Here is a 20,551-nt window from a genome sequence, read left to right as displayed (position 1 = left end):
GCATCTATGTTCATCAGTGATATTGGCCTGTAGTTTTCTTTCTTTGTGACATCCTTGTCTGGTTTTGGTATCAGGGTGATGGTGGCCTCGAATGAGTTGGGGAGTGTTCCTCCCTCTGCTATATGGTGGAAGAGTTTGAGAAGGATAGGTGATAGCTCTTCTCTAAATGTTTGATAGAATTCGCCTGTGAAGCCATCTGGTCCTGGGCTTTTGCTTGTTGGAAGATTTTTAATCACAGTTTCAATTTCAGTGCTTGTGATTGGTCTGTTCATATTTTCTATTTCTTCCTGATTCAGTCTTGGCAGGTTGTGCCTTTCTAAGAATTTGTCCATTTCTTCCAGGCTGTCCATTTTATTGGCATAGAGCTGCTTGTAGTAATCTCTCGTGATCTTTTGTATTTCTGCAGTGTCAGTTGTTACTTCTCCTTCTTCATTTCTAATTCTATTGATTTGAGTCTTCTCCCTTTTTTTCTTGATGAGTCTGGCTAATGGTTTATCAATTTTGTTTATCCTTTCAAAGAACCAGCTTTTAGTTTTATTGATCTTTGCTATCGTTTCCTTCATTTCTTTTTCATTTATTTCTGATCTGATTTTTATGATTTCTTTCCTTCTGCCAACTTTGGGGTTTTTTTGTTCTTCTTTCTCTAATTGCTTTAGGTGCAAGGTTAGGTGATTTATTCGAGATGTTTCCTGCTTCTTAAGGTAGGATTGTATTGCTGTAAACTTCCCTCTTAGAACTGCTTTTGCTGCATCCCATAGATTTTGAGTCGTCGTGTCTCCATTGTCATTTGTTTCTAGGTATTTTTTGATTTCCTCTTTGATTTCTTCAGTGATCACTTCGTTATTAAGTAGTGTATTGTTTAGCCTCCATGTGTTTGTATTTTTTACAGATCTTTTCCTGTAATTGATATCGAGTCTCATAGAGTTGTGGTCGGAAAAGATACTTGATACAATTTCAATTTTCTTAAATTTACTAAGGCTTGATTTGTGACCCAAGATATGATCTATCCTGGAGAATGTTCCATGAGCACTTGAGAAAAATATGTATTCTGTTGTTTTTGGATGGAATGTCCTATAAATATCAATTAAGTCCATCTCGTTTAATGTATCATTTAAAGCTTGTGTTTCCTTATTTATTTTCATTTTGGATGATCTGTCCATTGGTGAAAGTGGGGTGTTAAAGTCCCCTACTATGAATGTGTTACTGTCGATTTCCCCTTTTATGGCTGTCAGTATTTGCCTTATGTATTGAGGTGCTCCTATGTTGGGTGCATAAATATTTACAATTGTTATATCTTCTTCTTGGATTGATCCCTTGATCATTATGTAGTGTCCTTCTTTGTCTCTTCTAATAGTCTTTGTTTTAAAGTCTATTTTGTCTGATATGAGAATTGCTACTCCACCTTTCTTTTGGTTTCCATTTGTATGAAATACCTTTTTCCATCCCCTTACTTTCAGTCTGTATGTGTCTCTAGGTCTGAAGTGGGTCTCTTGTAGACAGCAAATATATGCGTCTTGTTTTTGTATCCATTCAGTCAATCTGTGTCTTTTGGTGGGAGCATTTAGTCCATTTATATTTAAGGTAATTATCGATATGTGTGTTCCCATTCCCATTTTCTTAATTGTTTTGGGATCGTTATTGTAGGTCTTCTCCTTCTTTTGTGTTTCTTGCCTAGAGAAGTTCCTTTAGCAGTTGTTGTAAAGCTGGTTTGGTGGTGCTGAACTCTCTCAGCTTTTGCTTGTCTGTAAAGGTTGTAATTTCTCCATCAAATCTGAATGAGATCCTTGCTGGGTAAGGTAATCTTGGTTGCAGGTTTTTCTCCTTCAACACTTTCAATATGTCCTGCCACTCCCTTCTGGCTTGCAGAGTTTCTGCTGAAAGATCAGCTGTTAACCTTATGGGGATTCCCTTGTGTGTTATTTGTTGTTTTTCCCTTGCTGCTTTTAATATGTTTTCTTTGTATTTAATTTTTGACAGTTTGATTAATATGTGTCTTGGCGTATTTCTCCTTGGATTTATCCTGTATGGGACTCTCTGTGCTTCCTGGACTTGATTAACTATTTCCTTTCCCATATTAGGGAAGTTTTCAACTATAATCTCTTCAAATATTTTCTCAGTCCCTTTCTTTTTCTCTTCTTCTTCTGGAACCCCTATAATTCGAATGTTGGTGCGTTTAATATTGTCCCAGAGGTCTCTGAGACTGTCCTCAGTTCTTTTCATTCTTTTTTCTTTATTCTGCTCTGCAGTAGTTATTTCCACTATTTTATCTTCCAGGTCACTTATCCGTTCTTCTGCCTCAGTTATTCTGCTACTGATCCCATCTAGAGTATTTTTCATTTCATTTATTGTGTTGTTCATCATTGTTTGTTTCATCTTTAGTTCTTCTAGGTCCTTGTTAACCGATTCTTTCATTTTGTCTATTCTATTTCCAAGATTTTGGATCATCTTTACTATCATTATTCTGAATTCTTTTTCAGGTAGACTGCCTATTTCCTCTTCATTTGTTAGGTCTGGTGGGTTTTTATCTTGCTCCTTCATCTGCTGTGTGTTTTTCTGTCTTTTCATTTTGCTTATCTTACTGTGTTTGGGGTCTCCTTTTTGCAGGCTGAAGGTTCGTAGTTCCTGTTGTTTTTTGTGTCTGTCCCCAGTGGCTAAGGTTGGTTCAGTGGGTTGTGTAGGCTTCCTGGTGGAGGGTACTAGTGCCTGTGTTCTGGTGGATGAGGCTGGATCTTGTCTTTCTGGTGGGCAGGTCCACATCTGGTGGTGTGTTTTGGGGTGTCTGTAGACTTATTATGATTTTGGGCAGCCTCTCTGCTAATGGGTGGGGTTGTGTTCCTGTCTTGCTAGTTGTTTGGCATAGGATGTCCAGCACTGTAGCTTGCTGGTCGTTGAGTGAAGCTGGGTGCTGGTGTTGAGATGGAGATCTCTGGGAGATTTTCGCCGTTTGATATTATGTGCAGCTGGGAGGCCTCTTGTGGACCAGTGTCCTGAAGTTGGCTCTCCCACCTCAGAGGCACAGCACTAACTCCTGGCTGCAGCACCAAGAGCCTTTCATCCACACCGCTCCTTAATTTGGGATGATTCGTTGTCTATTCATGTATTCCACAGATGCAGGGTACATCAAGTTGATTGTGGAGCTTTCATCTGCTGCTTCTGAGGCTGCTGGGAGAGATTTCCCTTTCTCTTCTTTGTTCTCACAGCTCCCAGGGGCTCAGCTTTGGATTTGGCCCCGCCTGGCCTGTGCGTGTAGGTTGCCGGAGGGCGTCTGTTCTTTGCTCAGACAGGACGGGGTTAAAGGAGCCGCTGATTCGGAGGCTCTGGCTCACTCAGGGCGAGGAGTGTGGGGCGGGCCCGTGGCGGCAGAGGCCGGCGTGTCGTTGCTAGCCTGAGGCGCGCCGTGCACTCTCCTGGGGGAGCTGTCCCTGGATCCCGGGACCCCGGCAGTGGCGGGGCTCCCCGGAAGGGGGTGTGGACAGTGACCTGTGTTCGCACACAGGCTTCCTGGTGGCGGCAGCAGCGGCCCTAGCGTCTCATGTCCGTCTCTGGGCTCCGCACTTTCAGCTGCGGCTCGCGCCCGTCCCGCGCCCGTCCCCGGAGCTCTCCCAAGCAGCGTTCTTAATCCCCTCTACTCGCGCACCAGGAAACAAAGAGGGAAGAAAAAGTCTCCTGCCTCTTCGGCAGGTCCAGACCTTTCCCCGGACTCCCTCCCGGCTAGCCGCAGTGCACCAACGCCCCGCAGGTTGTGTTCACGCCGCCAACCCCAGTCCTCTCCCGGCGCTCCGACAGAAGCCGGAGCCTCAGCTCCCAGCCCCGCCCGCCCCATCGGGCGAGCAGACAAGCCCCTCGGCTGGCGAGTGCCGGTCGGCCCCGATCCTCTGCACTGGAATCTCTCCGCCTTGCCCCCCGCACCCCCGTTGCCGTGCTCTCCTCCGCGGCGCTGAAGCTCCCCCACTCCGCCACCCGTAGTCTCCGCCACCCGTAGTCTCCGCCTCCGAAGCTCCCCCACTCCGCCACCCGCAGTCTCCGCCCGCGAAGGGGCCTCCCAGCGTGTGGACACCTCTCCTCCTTCACAGCTCCCTCCCGCTGGTGCAGGACCCGTCCCTATCCTTTTGTCTCTGTTTATTTTTTTCTTTTGCCCTAACCAGGTACGGGGGGGGGGTTCCTTGCCCCCTGGGAGGTCCGAGGTCTTCTGCCAGCGTTCAGTAGGTGCTCCGCAGGAGCCGCTCCACGCGTAGATGTATTTCTGGTGTATCTGTGGGGAGGAAGGCGATCTCCGAGTCTTACTCTTCCGCCATCTTCCCGGAAGTCCCAAGGTGTTCCTGTTACAAGTGTTTTAAGCAGCAGAGGATTTTTTTTTTTTTTTTTTTTGCGGTACGCGGGCCTCTCACTGTTGTGGCCTCTCCCGTTGCGGAGCACAGGCTCCGGACGCACAGGCTCAGTGGCCATGGCTCATGGGACCAGCCGCTCCGCGGCATGTGGGATCTTCCCGGACCGGGGCACGAACCCGCGTCCCCTGCCTCGGCAGGCGGACTCTCAACCACTGCGCCACCAGGGAAGCCCCAGCAGAGGGAATTTGAAGATGTATAGTAGTAATCTTAAAAAATTAACGTCATATATAATGTGTTAAAATGCATTATTATCCAGCTTTTAGCACTGTATGGTCCATGAACTGAGAATTATTACAATGTCTGTCTTTACCCTAATCTCTGCACAAGGTGGCAATGGGGCGGGAGTGGGGTGATCTTTAAAATGAATGCCTGGGACGGAGAGCATAATGTTAAAAACATGGTTATTGAAGGATGATAGCTGGGTTAAAATTAGAGCTGTATTAATTCTTTAATCTCAAACAAGTTAGTAAGTTCTTTATGTCTCACTATCTCATTTATAAAAGTTTCCCTACCTTTCAGCGTCGTTAAGGTGAATAAACAAGGTAATGTCAGCTGCTTCCCTGGGCACAGTGCCGGGTATGTGATAAGCACCCGGGCCAGACAGTAGCTCTCATTTTATTTGTATTACGATATAAAATTCTTAGTTTCTTTGGGAAACACATACATGTGCTCAGATTTCTACTGTTGTTACCTGTGTACCAACTTGTAGTCATTATAAAATATGGATTTTTGGATTTTGTTCTGTCCTGAAGGTGGTGATGAAGCATAATGCTGTAATAGAACATTTAAAACAGAAAAAGACCATGACTCCAGCTGAAAGAGAAGAGAATCAAAGGTAGGGAGAAATGTTTATAACCCATTACACTGGGTCTCACTGTATATCAGTCTCTTCTCTTTAACACACACACACACACACACACACACACACACACACACACACACACACACACACGAGTTCTGAGTTTATATTGTTTTTACCTTGATTGAAGTTTATTAAATGAGAACACTCAGTACTAACAGATACTCATAACTGGTTCCAATCGCTCTGAAGCTTTCCAGTCACAGAAAGTTTGTACCAACTGTAAAGACGTAGAAAAATTTTGTCTTAAGTCTTTCAGAAGGAAATGCCCACTATTACATAGATTGTGTATTTCTCTCTAGAATGATTGTCTGTAACCAGGTGATGAAGTATATTTTGGATAAGATAGATAAAGAAGAAAAACAGGCAGCAAAAAAACGGAAGCGAGAGGAGAGCGTGGAACAGAAACGTAGCAAACAGAATGCCAGCAAGCTCTCTGCACTGCTCTTCAAGCACAAAGAGCAACTCAAAGCCGAAATACTGAAGAAGAGAGCACTGCTAGACAAAGACCTACAAATTGAAGTGCAGGTAAGAAGGTATTTTCTATCCTCCTGTGTTCAGTGTTTAGCATCAAATTTTATTCTTCTTTTCCCCTTGAAATTTCCATTAAGCTTAAAATTTGAGCTTGTTTTCTAGATTTTACATTTTTGTCCCTAGAATGAGAAGCAGTGGGACATATGTCTTTTAAAGCATGACAGAGATTTTTGTATCTACATGTATATTGTAATCTCTAAACTAGCCACTCGGGGAGGTTAGTCTTTTGATTAAAACATTTGAGGACCCTCTTGGCAACAGCCCTTATTGTCTGCGACGCAGTCTTTGCCAAAAGTTATCAGGAGCTACGTTTCTGGAGAAAGGTAGACAGAGAAACTGCAAAATAATGTTGAAAGAAAATAAAGTGTGCTTATTAAATAAGACCAGATTTCTTTCTTGACTTGTAAATGATCTGCAGGCATGGCTAATCCTCTGCTTACTTAGGGAATTTGTTGAAAATTGAAAGAAGACATCTATTCATACATATTTAAACAGTTTTTTAAAAGAGAAGTGGGCTATATAAAGCATCCCTAGAAGTGCCTTGTACATTTTAAGAAGGTGAGAGATGTTAAGACAACACTGATCATCCTACTAACAAACACTGTACATAACTGTGAGACATTAGACATCTTCCCACTGAAGTCAGAAACCAGATGGTAGTGCCCAGAATCAACATTATTGCTTAGCATCTCTAGAAATTCTAGCTAAGGTTAAGCCAAAGAAAGAAAGGAGATAAAATTTGTTATCGTGTATATATGATTATTATATCAAAACCCCAAAGAAAAATTATTAAGATCTAAGAGAGAGTTCAGTAAGGTAGTCACTGCTAGATAAATACTGAGATCGCGACCATGGTCCAAGTAAACAAAAATAAGGTTCGGTAATCTTTGATCATCCCCCCTCCAAAGATGACCATTTTAAAATAATTTTAGGATATAGCTTACATATATTACTTTTAATAAATGTATTCACATATAAAAACATTTTAAACAAAATCAGAATCACGCTGGAGACAACATATACTGAACATTTTTCTTTTTCTGCACTGTACATACTATGCAGCCATTTAAAAATGTTAACAACTACTGCAAATATTCTAGTATACAGTCGTGGTGTTGCTTCTGACAGTGTATCGCTTATCCAATGAGGAAGAAAAATTATACTTAAAGGAAACGTTCAGCATTATTTTAACTATAGAATTTATTGCTAAGATGATTTAGTTTGAGGAACAACATTCAAACGTATATGTACTAGCATATTTTAAAATTTATTTTTAATTATAAAGATTTTTTTAATTTTCAGCATATGTGATTGGTCCTTTATATCTACCTGTTCTTATATCATTTATGCTTGCCTTTTTAGAAAATAGACTTCATTTTTAAGAGCAGTTTTAAATTTACATAAAAATTATGCAGAAAGCAGAGAGTTCTTGTATACTACCCCCAACCCCAGTTTCTCCTATAATTAACATCTTGCATTAGGGTGGCATATTTGTACAATTCATAAGCCAGTATTGATACATTATTATTAACTAAAGTCCATAGTTTACATTAAGTTTCACTCTTTGTGTTGTATAGTTCTGTGCATTTGACAAATGAGTGATGTCATATAATCATGTTACATAACAGAATACAGAGTCATATTACAGTATCATACAGAATAGTTTCACTGTCCTAAAAATGTGTTGTCTTCTACCTTTTCCTCCCTCCTCCATCCCCCTCTGCTTGTCTTTTCAATATTTCTTACTCATTTTTAATAGAACTTATGCCTTCATTTAACTCTTTGAATGTCTCATACATATTATAAAGTTTTTTGTCAGATTGTTCTATAAAACATAAAAATTCACTTGGAGTGAATTCAGATTCGGTTATTGATTTTTGTTGGTTGCTTTTTCTTTTTTTTTCTTTTTTTTTTTTACATTACATGTTTTTATTGTTTTTCATTTGATTTTGCATTTGGAATTTTAAGTGAGAGGAGTTTTGTTTTTGTTTCCTTCCTCCAGAAGCCTAGTGTAGCACAGCCAGCCTTTAACATCCAGCAGGGAGCCTGCACTTCCCAGTTCTGAATCTGGAGCCCAGGAGGCCTGCAGTTTTAGCCCTGGTCATGGTTTTGTGTTTCCGTTCCATAGAGACATTTATATCTTATTCAAGCATGGCTGTCTTTTCAGTTTTCTCTTTTTTATATCTTACTACCATGGGAATGTTCTTGAAGAGGTATGTCAAAGTATGTACCTACTACACTGTCTTGACGATCTTGATTTTCCTAAAATCCATCTCTTTAGGCTATAAACACATCATACTATTAGGAATATGAAACTCAAGATTTACTTTCTTCCCTAGGAAAAAGTTCAGACTTTGTTTTTAAATAGAGAAGGACTGTAGAATTGTCACACAGCATATATTCTCAGTTATAAGACTATTTAGACTCCAGATAGAGGAAGGAGGTTCATTAAACCAGGATCATTCTGGTTTATTTGTTAGAATTTTTTTGATGTTTAAAAACTTGGTCATAGCTCTGGTTTAATTACACCAAGCTTGTTCATGAATGCCAATCACAGTGATTTTTCTCTAAGGAAATAAAAGTTCTTTTTTTTTTTTTATTTTTTTATTATTTACTTTTGGCTGTGTTGGGTCATTGTCGCTGCACGTGGGCTTTCTCTAGTTGCAGCGAGCAGGGGCTACTCTTCGTTGCAGTGCGCAGGCTTCTCGTTGCGGTGGCTTCTCTTGTTGCAGAGCTCGGGCTCTAGGCACATGGGCTTCGGTAGTTGTGGCTCGCGGGCTCTAGAGCGCAGGCTCAGTAGTTGTGGCGCACGGGCTTAGTTGCTCCGTGGCATGTGGGATCTTCCTGGGTCAGGGCTCGAACCCATGTGCCCTGCATTGGCAGGCAGATTCTTAGCCACTGCACCACCAGGGAAGTCCAAGGGAAATAAAAGTTCTTTCATCATCATTTCTCAGAATAAGTTGTAGCACTAGGTAGCAGAGGTGTGTCTGTAAAATACCTCACATGGGAAAAAGTATTTTAATTTATGCAAAATTTGTATTGAGAAAATAGCTCTCCTTGCAGTCTTAAATTCTAGCCACAGGAGCACAGTAAATAAGGCACATCTGTCTTACTTTGCTCTGGGCTGGTCAGGCCACATCTGGAGTATCACGTCCAGTTCATGTCGAGACTCACTCTAAGGAGACACGAGGAGATTTGCCGGAAGAAAGCAGCCAGCGAGCGAGGACACTTGAAATCATGTCCTGAGTGATGACTGCAATGACCAGGGCAGGACCCTGGCATGCGGGAGGGGCCGTTCTTTCTACACACTTGCTCATCTTTCTGTCAGACCTCCTTTGAAGAGAGCTAGCAGTTTTCTAGTTGTTGTGTAATCTTCATCTTCTATTTCTAGTTGTTTTAATTGGGTTTAAGGTGTAGTAAGAACCCTCTTGTTTGGAGTTAACAAGACTCCCTCACTTTAGAGTGAACTGTGGAGCTACTCAGACAAGGGAGGTGATGTAACGTCCTCTGGCCAGAACGTTACATAAGTCAGTTGATGGTCTTATATTCTTTGATTGACAACAGGAAGAGCTCAAGAGGGACCTGAAAATTAAGAAGGAAAAAGACATGATGCAGGCCACAGCTGTCGCTGCCACCTCCCCCGCCGCAGCACCGGCACCTCCAGCCCCTCCACCTTCCCCGCCACCTCCACCCCCGCCACAGCACTCGGGCCCCCTAGCCACGGCCACGGCCACGGCCACGGTGCCTGTGGCTTCCCAGAAGAGGAAGCGAGAAGAGGAAAGAGACTCAAGCTCCAAGTCGAAGAAGAAGAAAATGATCTCTACTACCTCAAAGGAAACGAAGAAGGACACAAAGCTTTACTGTATTTGTAAAACGCCTTACGATGAATCTAAGTGAGTAGATCTTTTTGAGCTCTAGTTTATTTTCTTAAAAGTTTAGCTCAGTTTCCAGTTTTGAAGAAAATGAGTATATCAGTAGCAATGTAAATAAAAACAGTTAAAAATAAGGGTAATAATATTTCATCTGTGGTTTTGCAGCTGATATTTTTAACATTGACACTAGAATAAAAGTTTGGTTCTTTTTCCACGTGTTCATGATTCGTGTTTGTCCTTCATCATATTTTCTGTCAGATAAGCTTTCTGTTGCTCCTTTGCTGTCTCCTCTTCTCTCTGGATCAACTCCAGATCAATTAGTAATGCTGTCTGGAGAAAAGTGTATTACTGTCACCACCCAAAGTTGAGATCATCTGTTCTGGAATCTTCCCAACCCCACGATTACATCCAATCCTAAAGACGACCTACATACGAATGGTGCCAAGGGGCTTTTGAGTTTGAGTGGTTTTGGATTTTTATCATGTAATTTTAAGTAATTCTATGGATTTTGTATTAGAATACTGTAACCTAATATTTTTGTCAAAGTTCCCACTTTCTTATTGGGGACAAAAGTCAGAAAAATACAAAAAGTGATTCTTTCACTCATTCCTCAAGTACTACACTCAAAAATTTGATAAGCATGGCAGCTGGAAGCTGCTTTTGACAGTTGTAACTTGTATTTGGTGATATATACAAGATTTTAGAGACAGTAATCCATAAACATGGTTACACTTCTTTTTTTCCTATCATTATTATCACTTAGCTAGGTATTTAGCTTCCATTTTCAACATTCAAATGCAGGCCAAGTTTTTAAAGCCAAAATTAACCACAGTGTTAATTTTACAGTACCCAAAATTTTATTTGATTGTGATAAAAAAGTATGATCATTTAGAATTAGGAATGCTTAATGACTACTGTAAGTGGATGCCTAATCAATTTATAAAATAAAATTGTTTAATGATGTTTAAGCTGTAACATTGAAGCTGCTTTAGTGGTGCTATTTAAATTACAGTCTGTTTGCAAGTGCTAAATCAAAACTTTTTGTTGGTAGATTTAGCTATGTGTTGAATCAAACACAGATCAGTGTAGGCATCTGCACTTTTCATTGTCTTACTTTATGAGAAATTAGACATGATATTAAAAGTAGAACCCTATTGATTGATTTTCCCCTTAGTCCAGTACAAGTCCAGTGCAATTTTTGTAAATTTACTTTCTTTACAAAAGATTTTCTTTCTTTACAGAAAGATCTGCTTATGGAATTTCCTTAAATAACAAGACATTTTGGCCTATTTAAAATATTCAGATCATAGAAATTCATTTCACACACAACTTTTTTTAACACCTAAATTGCATAAAATGCAGCACACGTGTACGTATGCTCATTCTATTGAGTTTGCCTCATTATTTTGGGGATATTTCATATTTTTTAGTTTTTCATTATTCACATTTCAGTATACCGGCTTCATTCATTCCCTATTCTAGTTGGGAAGAGTTAGTGGTTTTTAAGGAGTATTTAGTGATCTCTTGTTCCAAAGTAGGCTCCTTTGGGAATCTAGTGAGAGTGACTAAAACCTGAAATTCAAGTCCTGAACTCACTTCCAGAACACACAGCCCACCACCTGGTGAAGGCAACATACCAAAACGCCCTGAAGGCCTCCACGTGCGGCAGTGAAAATCATGCGGGAGTCATAATTCAAAAGAGAAAAGTTAGTGGCAATAGGATACACCACACAACCATTATTCCTTTACGTTCAAAAGCAGGTTAGGTGGAAGCTTGAGGACTATTTCGATTCCTGTAGGCGAATCTGCCAAGAAACACCTTGGTAGAACCAATGGTATCAGCAAGGCCAGTCTGGTTCCCTGCAATTCACGCTTATTCTTGCCATGACTTTGACAAGGCGTTCCTCCGGAGCATTCGTCAACACTTTGATACACTGTGTGTTTGTCATAGAGATGCTTTTCACTTTACCGTTTGGGATCTTACATTACAAAAGACTTGAGGATTAATTAACTGATAACCCACGGTTACACACTCATACAGCCCCATCTTGTGGTTTTAGATTAACTATCCTTACATCACTCTCCACTCCGTGTGTCCCTGTTTTTGAATTGAAGTAGTTCTTCACCAGCTAATTAAACTGGCCACTCCACATTGTCATACACATTCTACTAACTGAAAAACTGGCCCATGTCATAGTCTGTTAAAATTAGATTAAATTCCAATATTTACTTAGAAAACTTGGTAGAAACTGAATTACTACATGTACCTTTTTTAGTTTTCTTCTTCATACCATGTTTTGACCATTTTTCTTCTACAACTGGCTGACCTCCTGCATGTTCCTTGTAGTGTAACTTCTACTTGGTGTTTGCGCTTTGCTTTGTTTTCAAATTTAAATCGTGAGATACATTTTCAAACCTATCTAAGAAATAGCCCTGATTTTGAAATGGCTTCTGTGGCATAGGTTTGACAGATGTAAGTCTTTGATTCTTTGGCTTTGGTTTTTGTGCCTGTTACAGTTTTACACACATTCATTAAGAGGGAGACATTACCATCAGTGTGTTGTTTATTTTTTCAAATTCCAGTGTGTTTTTAAAGACCCACATTTCACTAAACAGTGTATTTGTTGAAATAGATGTGAGCGACTCTATGTCCCCACACTTGATATAGCATCAGATGCTGTAGTTTGTCAGGGTTAGAATGGTTGGATTCAGGATGTTTAGCTGACTCATTGCAGAAAGTTATCCTGTAAGAACGTGAATCAGGACAGGGAAGACAGACTTACGTACCATGCAGCTCAAAATGACAATTACATTGTCATTTTCATTGTGAATGCTTTTAGGTTCTATATTGGCTGTGATCTTTGTACTAACTGGTATCATGGAGAATGTGTTGGCATCACAGAAAAGGAGGCTAAGAAAATGGATGTGTACATCTGTAATGATTGTAAACGGGCACAAGAGGGCAACAGTGAGGAATTGTACTGTATCTGCAGAACACCTTATGATGAGTCACAGTGAGTTCTGATAAGAGCATCATATTTAATAATTTAGGAAGCCAAATTGCTCTGACTGGTTACTTATTTGTTTTAAAATAAAAAGCAAGGTATTTTTCTGCATATATTATACACTTACATTACAAATTCTTTTCCAATTTTTTTTTCTCTTCTTCCCTCTTTACCTCCCCTTCAAAATTTATGTTGCTTCATAGTGAATGTTTGAGATGCATTGGGGAAAATGTGGTTTAATGGTAGACTTGATTCTTCAATATGTAACATAGAAATTAATGAGATTAAAATGGCCTGACTTGTTTGGACTTTATCAGTGTTTTGAAATGGTGCTTTATTGCAGGTTAGAAAAACACTAATTTGGGTACAAGCTCCGAGACTCTGTTAAACAGCTTTTAGGATTTTGAACTCCCAGTTGGGTGGCCAATATCAGCTTCCCATTTGATATGGTATTAGTTGAAAGATTTTTGTCTTTATTTTGTTTTGAGTTTTGAAGTCAATTAAATGTTTTACATTTTTCTTCATATTGGTTCTCCAATTTTGACAGTGTTCTTAAACCTTTAATGCTTGTTCGTAACATCAGAAATACTAAAGTAACTCATTGGAATGTCAATCTTCAAAAGTATTAAAACAGTTATAATACTAAAACTATTTTATATCCCAGGGTTAGAATATATTCAATGCATGTTTTATTACTTTTTAAAGTAAATTATAAGTAATGTGATCCCATCTGTTTTGAATTCACATTTCCATTTCGGATCTTGCAGATTTTATATTGGCTGTGATCGGTGTCAGAATTGGTACCATGGGCGCTGCGTTGGCATCTTGCAAAGTGAGGCAGAACTCATTGACGAGTATGTCTGTCCACAGTGCCAGTCAACAGAGGATGCCATGACAGTGCTCACGCCGCTAACAGAGAAAGATTATGAGGGTTTGAAGAGGGTGCTGCGTTCTTTACAGGTGAGAAACCACGCTCTGTGCAGCATTTAAAGATGAAATCAATCAGCGTGACCTTGGAAACACGCCTGGGGTTTGACCTTTACAATCTTAGAGCACCTGACTATTTAGTGACTCCCAGCTGAAGTGCTCCACAGACTTCAGTCCGTCCTGTGCCGACTGTTGTTGTTTAGCTAATGCTCATGTTTAAAATGACTCATTATTTTTAACCTAAATTTTATTTTTAAAGAAAACTATCTTACCACCATTGATTGAAAAGCAATTTGATTAAATTCTAGTGAGATACAAATGCTTATCTAAGGCTCTGAGCCAAAGCCTTCCCTCCCTTATTAAAAACAAGAAGGAAGGTGGGGGTGGCTTCTAAGATTAGCAAGCATTAGAGATGTATTCCAGGCATAGGAGTGCTAGATTGACACTTCCTCCTGTTGTAATCATAATTAGAAGCGTTGAAAGAACTGAAACGAGAACAATAGTCTCAATATGTGGTTAAATGTTATTTAACATCACCGTCACACCTCTGCCACATCATTAGCCTGCAGAGGTAACCATTCCACACTTGGAACCCATCCCACTCCAGTTTAATTGGTGTGATTGCAGTGCCAACATCGCTCAGTTGGCAGGTCATCGTGAAGGGACCAGAGTATAGATTCCTTGACCCCTAAGCTAGTGCTCCACCATCCCCGCTCCAGGCCGAGGTTCCAGACCTCTCTTTGAGAACCATTATTACAGAGCATGCTCGTCTGAGATAATCTGTGACTACAGCAAAAATCATCTTAAGTATAAATAATTTCATCTCTCAAGTTTAAAACTGACTCTTCCAGTTTAAAGGTCGATGGATGCAAGAACTCAAATGGGAAACTTAAGTGAAATTGTCATTTCCACCTGACAATAACCTGACAGTATGATGCCTTTTTTTTTTTTTTCCATTATAGGCCCATAAGATGGCCTGGCCTTTCCTTGAACCAGTGGATCCTAATGATGCGCCAGATTATTACGGTGTGATTAAGGAACCTATGGGTAAGTGCTTGAGTTGAACATGGAGTTTTTTCAGAAGTCTCAGCAGCTACTTCATTTATCATCCAAAAAATTGATATTTCATGAACATATGCTGAGCAAGACTGGTGAGAGTCCAAACTGGTATACGGTCATTTGTAGGATAAACTGGGAGCACGTATTAAAGTTCAAGTGTGTGTACCTTTGGACCCAGCAGTTGCATCTCTTAGGATTTACATGTGCACAGGTATGTTGTTCATCACAGCAGTGTTCATAATTGCAGAAATACTGAAAATGAAATAAATAGCCATCAGTAGAGGAGTAGCTACATCAAAGGATGAGCAGAGTATTCTCTACTGTATAATGAGTGAAATCAGTGAACGGATTGGGGTCCTTGTGAGCCTCTCCTCTTTCCTGTCACCTCTTCTTCATCTTTTCCTGAAGGAGAGCAAAGGTAGAAATTCAAGAGAATATAGCCTCATTGCCCAGAAAATAAAAGTGGTACTAAATAACAGCTACGAGTAACTGTACAGTAAGTCCCCTACATAACAAACCTTCAAGTTGCGAACTTTCGAAAATGCGAACGTGCATTCGCATGTCCAGTCATGTAAGTTAGTTCACGTGTCTGGTGTACATTGTCACATGTGTGCATCCTCTACAAGTGGTTGTGCTTTTGTGTACTTTACTGTACAGTACTGTATAGAGTACAGTAGTACAGTATCTTTATTTCAAGCCCAGGATGTCTGGAAGCAAGTGTAAAAGCATCGGTGATGTGGCTGGTACTACTGTATACTTTTCAAGTATACAGTACTATACTGTACTGTAAGATTAAAAATGTTTTCTGTGTAGTATTTGTTTGAAAAGTATTACAAACCTATTATAGTACAGTACTATATAGCTGATTGTGTTAGTTGGGTACCTGGGCTAACTTTGTCAGACTTAACGAACGTGCTCTCGGAACGGAACTCATTCATATGTAGGGGATTTACTGTATTAAGATGAACAGCTACCGGTGATTATATTAAAAATACTTTATCTACGAAAGAAGTTATAGAAATTAAAACATAGCTAAAAGCTTCCAAAACTGCCCCAAAATTAGCTCTAGCTGATGAAAATATTCCAAACGGCCAGCTAAGCATTTTTTAAATGGGTATGGTTTTATTGTATATTTGAAAGTTGCCAGGAGAGTGGATCTTAAAAGTTCTCATCACCAAAAAAAAAAAAGTTTGTAACTATATGCGGTGACGGATGTTAAATAAAAGTATTGTGGTGATCATTTCTCAATATATACAAACATCAAATCATCCGATTGGGACTTCCCTGGTGGCGCAGTGGTTAAGAATCCGCCTGCCAATGCAGGGGACATGGGTTCGATCCCTGGTCCGGGAAGATCTCACATGCCGCGGAGCAACTAAGCCCGTGTGCCACAACTATTGAGCCTGCATGCTGCAACTACTGAAACCCGTGTGCCTAGAGCCCGTGCTCCGCAACAAGAGGAGCCACCGCAATGAGAAGCCCGTGTACCGCAACGAAGAGTAGCCCCCACTCACTGCAACTAGAGAAAGCCCGCACAACAACGAAGACCCAACACAGCCAAAAATATATAAATTAAAAAAAAAAATCATCGCATTGTATACATAAAGGTACCACAGTGTTCAATGTCAATTATACCTCAGTTTAAAAATAAAAGGAAAAAATTAAAGGAATTAAAGTTCAAACAGGTTTTTAAGAAAAAAAAAGACAGGGGTTGTATTGACGGCAACTTCAAAGATGCAGAAACATGAAGAAGAGATAAATGAGGGCTTATCTTCGGGAAGAAAAACCATAAATACGTTAAGTAGCCGTTACCTCTATCCTCCTCATGTCTAAGATAGAAGGAATTAATCATTGTACACATTTCAGATTTGAATAATCTCCTTTGAGAAAGTACCTGGGGTGTTTATTTAAATAAATAGATGTCTTTTGCTTCTAAAAATAACTTGATTATAGAAAATTTAAGAAATAAAAAAAGTAAGAAAAGATAAATGCACTTTTGATCTTTTTCTCACTGAATGCTATCACATTTTGGTGTGTTCGTGTGTGTGTGTCTGTGTGTGTATGTGTGTGTAAAAATTGAAAACTTTTTTTTTTTTTTAAATATTGAGATCATATAGTAAATGTTTGTGTCTGGCAGTCATTTTCCTGTGTCATTAATCTTCAATAACATGATATTAATGGCTTTGTATAGTCTGTAAATTGAATATGCCTTAACTTATTTAGCCAAAATTCTTTTCTTGAAGAGCTAAAATGTTTTCCTGTCTTTTTCTTTTCTTTTTTTAATACCACCAAGATAAACAGCATTTTATGTGGGTATGTACATACAGATAATACAGGTCTCCCAAGCATACTGTTGAAAGAAATAGGAAAGTTACAGAGCAATCCCTGGGTTTTAAGCAGTAAACAGTTGTATGTTTTCTAAGGGTATGTACATGTGTTTAGAGATGCATAGCAAATGTCTGGAAAGTTACTAACGTGATTGATTGATTGATTATAAATTTATTTTACTTTTGGCTGCGTTGGGTCTTCATTGCTGTGCGTGGACTTTCTCTAGTTGCGGTGAGCAGGGCTACTCTTTGTTGCGGTGTGCAGGCTTCTCATTGCGGTGGCATCTCGTTGCGGAGCACGGGCTTTAGGCGCGTGGGCTTCAGTAGTTGTGGCATGGGGGTCAGTAGTTGTGGCTCATGGTCTCTAGAGCACAGGCTCAGTAGTTGTGGCACACGGGCGTAGGTGCTCAGTGGCATGTGGGGTCTTCCGGACCAGGGCTCGAACCCCTGTCCCCTGCATTGGCAGGCAGATTCTTAACCACTGCACCACCAAGGACGTCCCCCCTACATCGTTTTTAATTGTATGACGTTAAGGTAATTTATTTAATCACCCCTCCATAATGGATTTTTTGGCTGTCTGCAGTTTTTGCTGCTATAAATGACACTTCTGTGAACATCCTTGTGCATCTGCCCTGTTCTTGTTTGTTTTCTTAGGAAAAATTTCTAGAAATAGAATTTCTGTGCCAAAGGGTGTGTATACTTTTTAGGCTTTTGGTAAGTATTTTCAAATTGCACTTCAGCAGATTGAACCAGTTTCCACTGATAGCATATATCTGTACCCTTTTCTCTGCACACTTGAAAACCCTGAGCATTATCATTCTTTCGAGGAGAAAAAGTTTTCTTTGTAAATACTTATTTCGAAAGAATATGTTTGATGTATAAATGCAGATGTTACAGAGATATAGGGAGTAAAATGTAAAATTTACCACCACTTTCATCCACCTTTAGAGGTAGCCCCTGTTAATAGGCTGATGTTATTTAATTTTTAATTTCTGCTAATTTGGGCAAAGGAAGTGACTCTTTGGCTTTGCCTGTCTTCAGTAACTAGTGATGTGCTTATTACTGTTTGTACTTCTGCATGAGTTCCCTATTTATGTATTTTGCCATTTTGCTCTTGATATATTCATACTGTTGTCAGTGTTACTTAAGGGTTATTTATAAACTAAGGATATTTTAATGTTTTATGGCAATTTTTTGGTCATGTGATAGTTTTTAACATTTTTTTAATTCAGATCTATTAATCATTATGAATTCTACCTTTAGAGTTGTATTTTTAGCCTTTTTCCCTACCCCAGATATATAAATACTTACGTGTATGTTCTCCTAGTACTTTTTATTTTTTAAGGGATACTAATTAAGTTGAAATCATTAAATGTCCAAACACTACTCACATACTTTATTACAGTTAGTCAGGAAGGGCCCAGAACTTAAGTCTGAATATGGTGATATTCGGGCGGGCTGTGTTAAGCTTTCTGCCTACCTGTACAGCTTATGTGACCTACACAGAATGGATGCGCCCAAGTCTTGTTCGGAATTTAATCAGGCTGGGTACGTTTTTGCAGTTGTTCTTGTTTACACGTTTTTCCCCTACCTGCGTAAACTGGAACTATCAAAGACGTGTTTGTGTGTTAAAATATTATATGTATAACATAAAATTGCCATTTTTAACTACTTTTATACGCACAATTCAGTGATTAACTACATTCATTTTTGTCCTTAAATTTTAATTCACCTCGGATTACTTTGGCATATAGTGTGAGGTAGAATTTTTCTTCAGATATAGGTAGGCAGTTGCCTCAACCCAATTTATTAATGAATTCTTCCTGTCTCTGCTTATTTGAAATGACATCCTCAACATAGGTGAAATTCTTACGCTGAATACAGTTATGTCTGTTCCTGTTTTGAATTCAGTTCCATTAATGTTTGTATCATGTTGTGCAATGCCACACGTTTTGTTATCACAGCTTTATAAATTTTTTTATATAAATTTATTTTATTTGTTTATTTTTGGTTGCATTGGGTCTTCGTTGCGGTGCGCGGGCTTCTCATTGCGGCGGCTTCTCTTGTTGCAGACCTGTGGGCTTTAGGCACACAGGCTCAGTAGTTGTGGCGCACGGGCTTCGTTGCTCCGCAGGCTGTGGGATCTTCCCGGACCAGGGCTCGAACCCATGTCCCCTGCATTGGCAGGCGGATTCTTAACCACTACGCCACCAGGGAAGTTCCTGTAATTTTTTTTAATGTCTCATAGATTAAATTTTCTCCCTTTACTTTTATTTTTCAAATGTTTCTTAGATATTCCTACACTTTTATTTTTTGAATGTACTTTAAAATTATTTTCTCAAATTCTAAAATAATTATTGAGATTTAGTTAGGAATTGTGTTATCTATGAATCCTAGATTGATTTGAGATCACTGACCTTTTACTCTCCCAGGTTTTTATGTCATGTTGTATATGGAATTTTCCTTCAAGCACAACTGTCTCCTGGGACCCAGTGTTACTTTGGGTGGATTTAGCTCAGTATTCCACAGCAGTTACCTGTGTACCACCCTAGTAATTTTTTCCAATTCTGCACACTACCTCTACTATTACATACTGCTATTTTTATTCATATCAGCTAATATTTTTCCCTTAAGTTTATTTTAAGTAGACACTTTATATCATTACCAACATAATCGGTAAGTCAGTATCACTTGTCACCAATAAAAGGTAACAATAAAAATTTAAAAGGAAACAAAATTATATTATTAAAGTCTAATAGAAGGATCACAAAACCACAGAGATTTTATTCTTAATTCTGGACTCCTTCTCTTTGTACATGTAAGGTATTTAATCAATTGTTTGCATGTGAAAATGTGTTATACTTAGGTACGTATTCATGTTGGTGTAGTGTTTGCTTTGTTTCAAACCAGTTGAATAAAGAGCTATTCTCTGTAGTTTATTGAAAGTAAAAGACCCTTCTTAACGGTAGCCAAGATTTATCTTTTAGACCCCGAATCAAAAACAAAATTGGAAAAGTGCTGCTGTTTTCTTCAAGAATTGCTACGTAGTCTTCACTGGTAAACCAGCCTGGTTCCAGGACTGCTTGGGCAAGATGTTATGTATTCTTATTTGTCAGAACTGCAGGCAGTATCCACACTGGAACAACCTTAAAGCTTTGAAAATCTTTTACATTTTGTTTTTAAGACCTCGCCACCATGGAAGAAAGAGTACAAAGAAGATATTATGAAAAGCTGACAGAATTTGTAGCAGATATGACCAAAATTTTTGATAATTGTCGTTACTACAATCCAAGTGATTCTCCTTTTTACCAGTGTGCAGAAGTTCTTGAATCATTCTTTGTACAGAAATTGAAAGGATTCAAGGCCAGCAGGTAAGCAGATGTGTTCAGCGCTCTGAACTAATTCAGCTCCTAACGAGAAATTGCTGGGTTTGTTTATGATCTGCTTAAAATTATAGTCACTTTTTAAAATTCAAAAAGCATTTATCAGATGCTTACAGAATGTAAGATGCTGTCTTAAATGCCATGGGGCACATACAAAGATAGTAGTAGTAAGAGTTCTTGCTCTCACTGAGTTTACA

At 39.4% G+C, this 20,551-nt stretch overlaps 1 protein-coding gene across 4 annotated transcripts in view; it reads left to right on the top strand.

The window, feature by feature from the left end:
• The window catches only part of BPTF (bromodomain PHD finger transcription factor), a 139,379-nt gene that overhangs the window by 113,023 nt on the left and 5,805 nt on the right, over window positions 1-20,551 (top strand). For 3 of the 4 annotated variants that reach the window (XM_060133033.1, XM_060133034.1, XM_060133032.1), the window contains 6 exons: window positions 5,141-5,223; window positions 5,550-5,775; window positions 9,346-9,674; window positions 13,426-13,618; window positions 14,548-14,632; window positions 20,156-20,342. In XM_060133033.1, the coding sequence (XP_059989016.1) occupies window positions 5,141-5,223; window positions 5,550-5,775; window positions 9,346-9,674; window positions 13,426-13,618; window positions 14,548-14,632; window positions 20,156-20,342 (1,103 nt within the window). Of the gene's footprint in view, window positions 1-5,140; window positions 5,224-5,549; window positions 5,776-9,345; window positions 9,675-12,493; window positions 12,668-13,425; window positions 13,619-14,547; window positions 14,633-20,155; window positions 20,343-20,551 lie in introns of all 4 variants that reach the window. The other variant, XM_060133031.1, reaches the window with a different exon arrangement.

This window comes from Lagenorhynchus albirostris, chromosome 20 (genome assembly GCF_949774975.1).
Source record: "Lagenorhynchus albirostris chromosome 20, mLagAlb1.1, whole genome shotgun sequence".
Classification (NCBI taxonomy): Eukaryota; Metazoa; Chordata; class Mammalia; order Artiodactyla; family Delphinidae; genus Lagenorhynchus; species Lagenorhynchus albirostris.
Note: the sequence above shows the minus strand (reverse complement) of the source record. Positions and strands in the feature narration are given on the sequence as shown.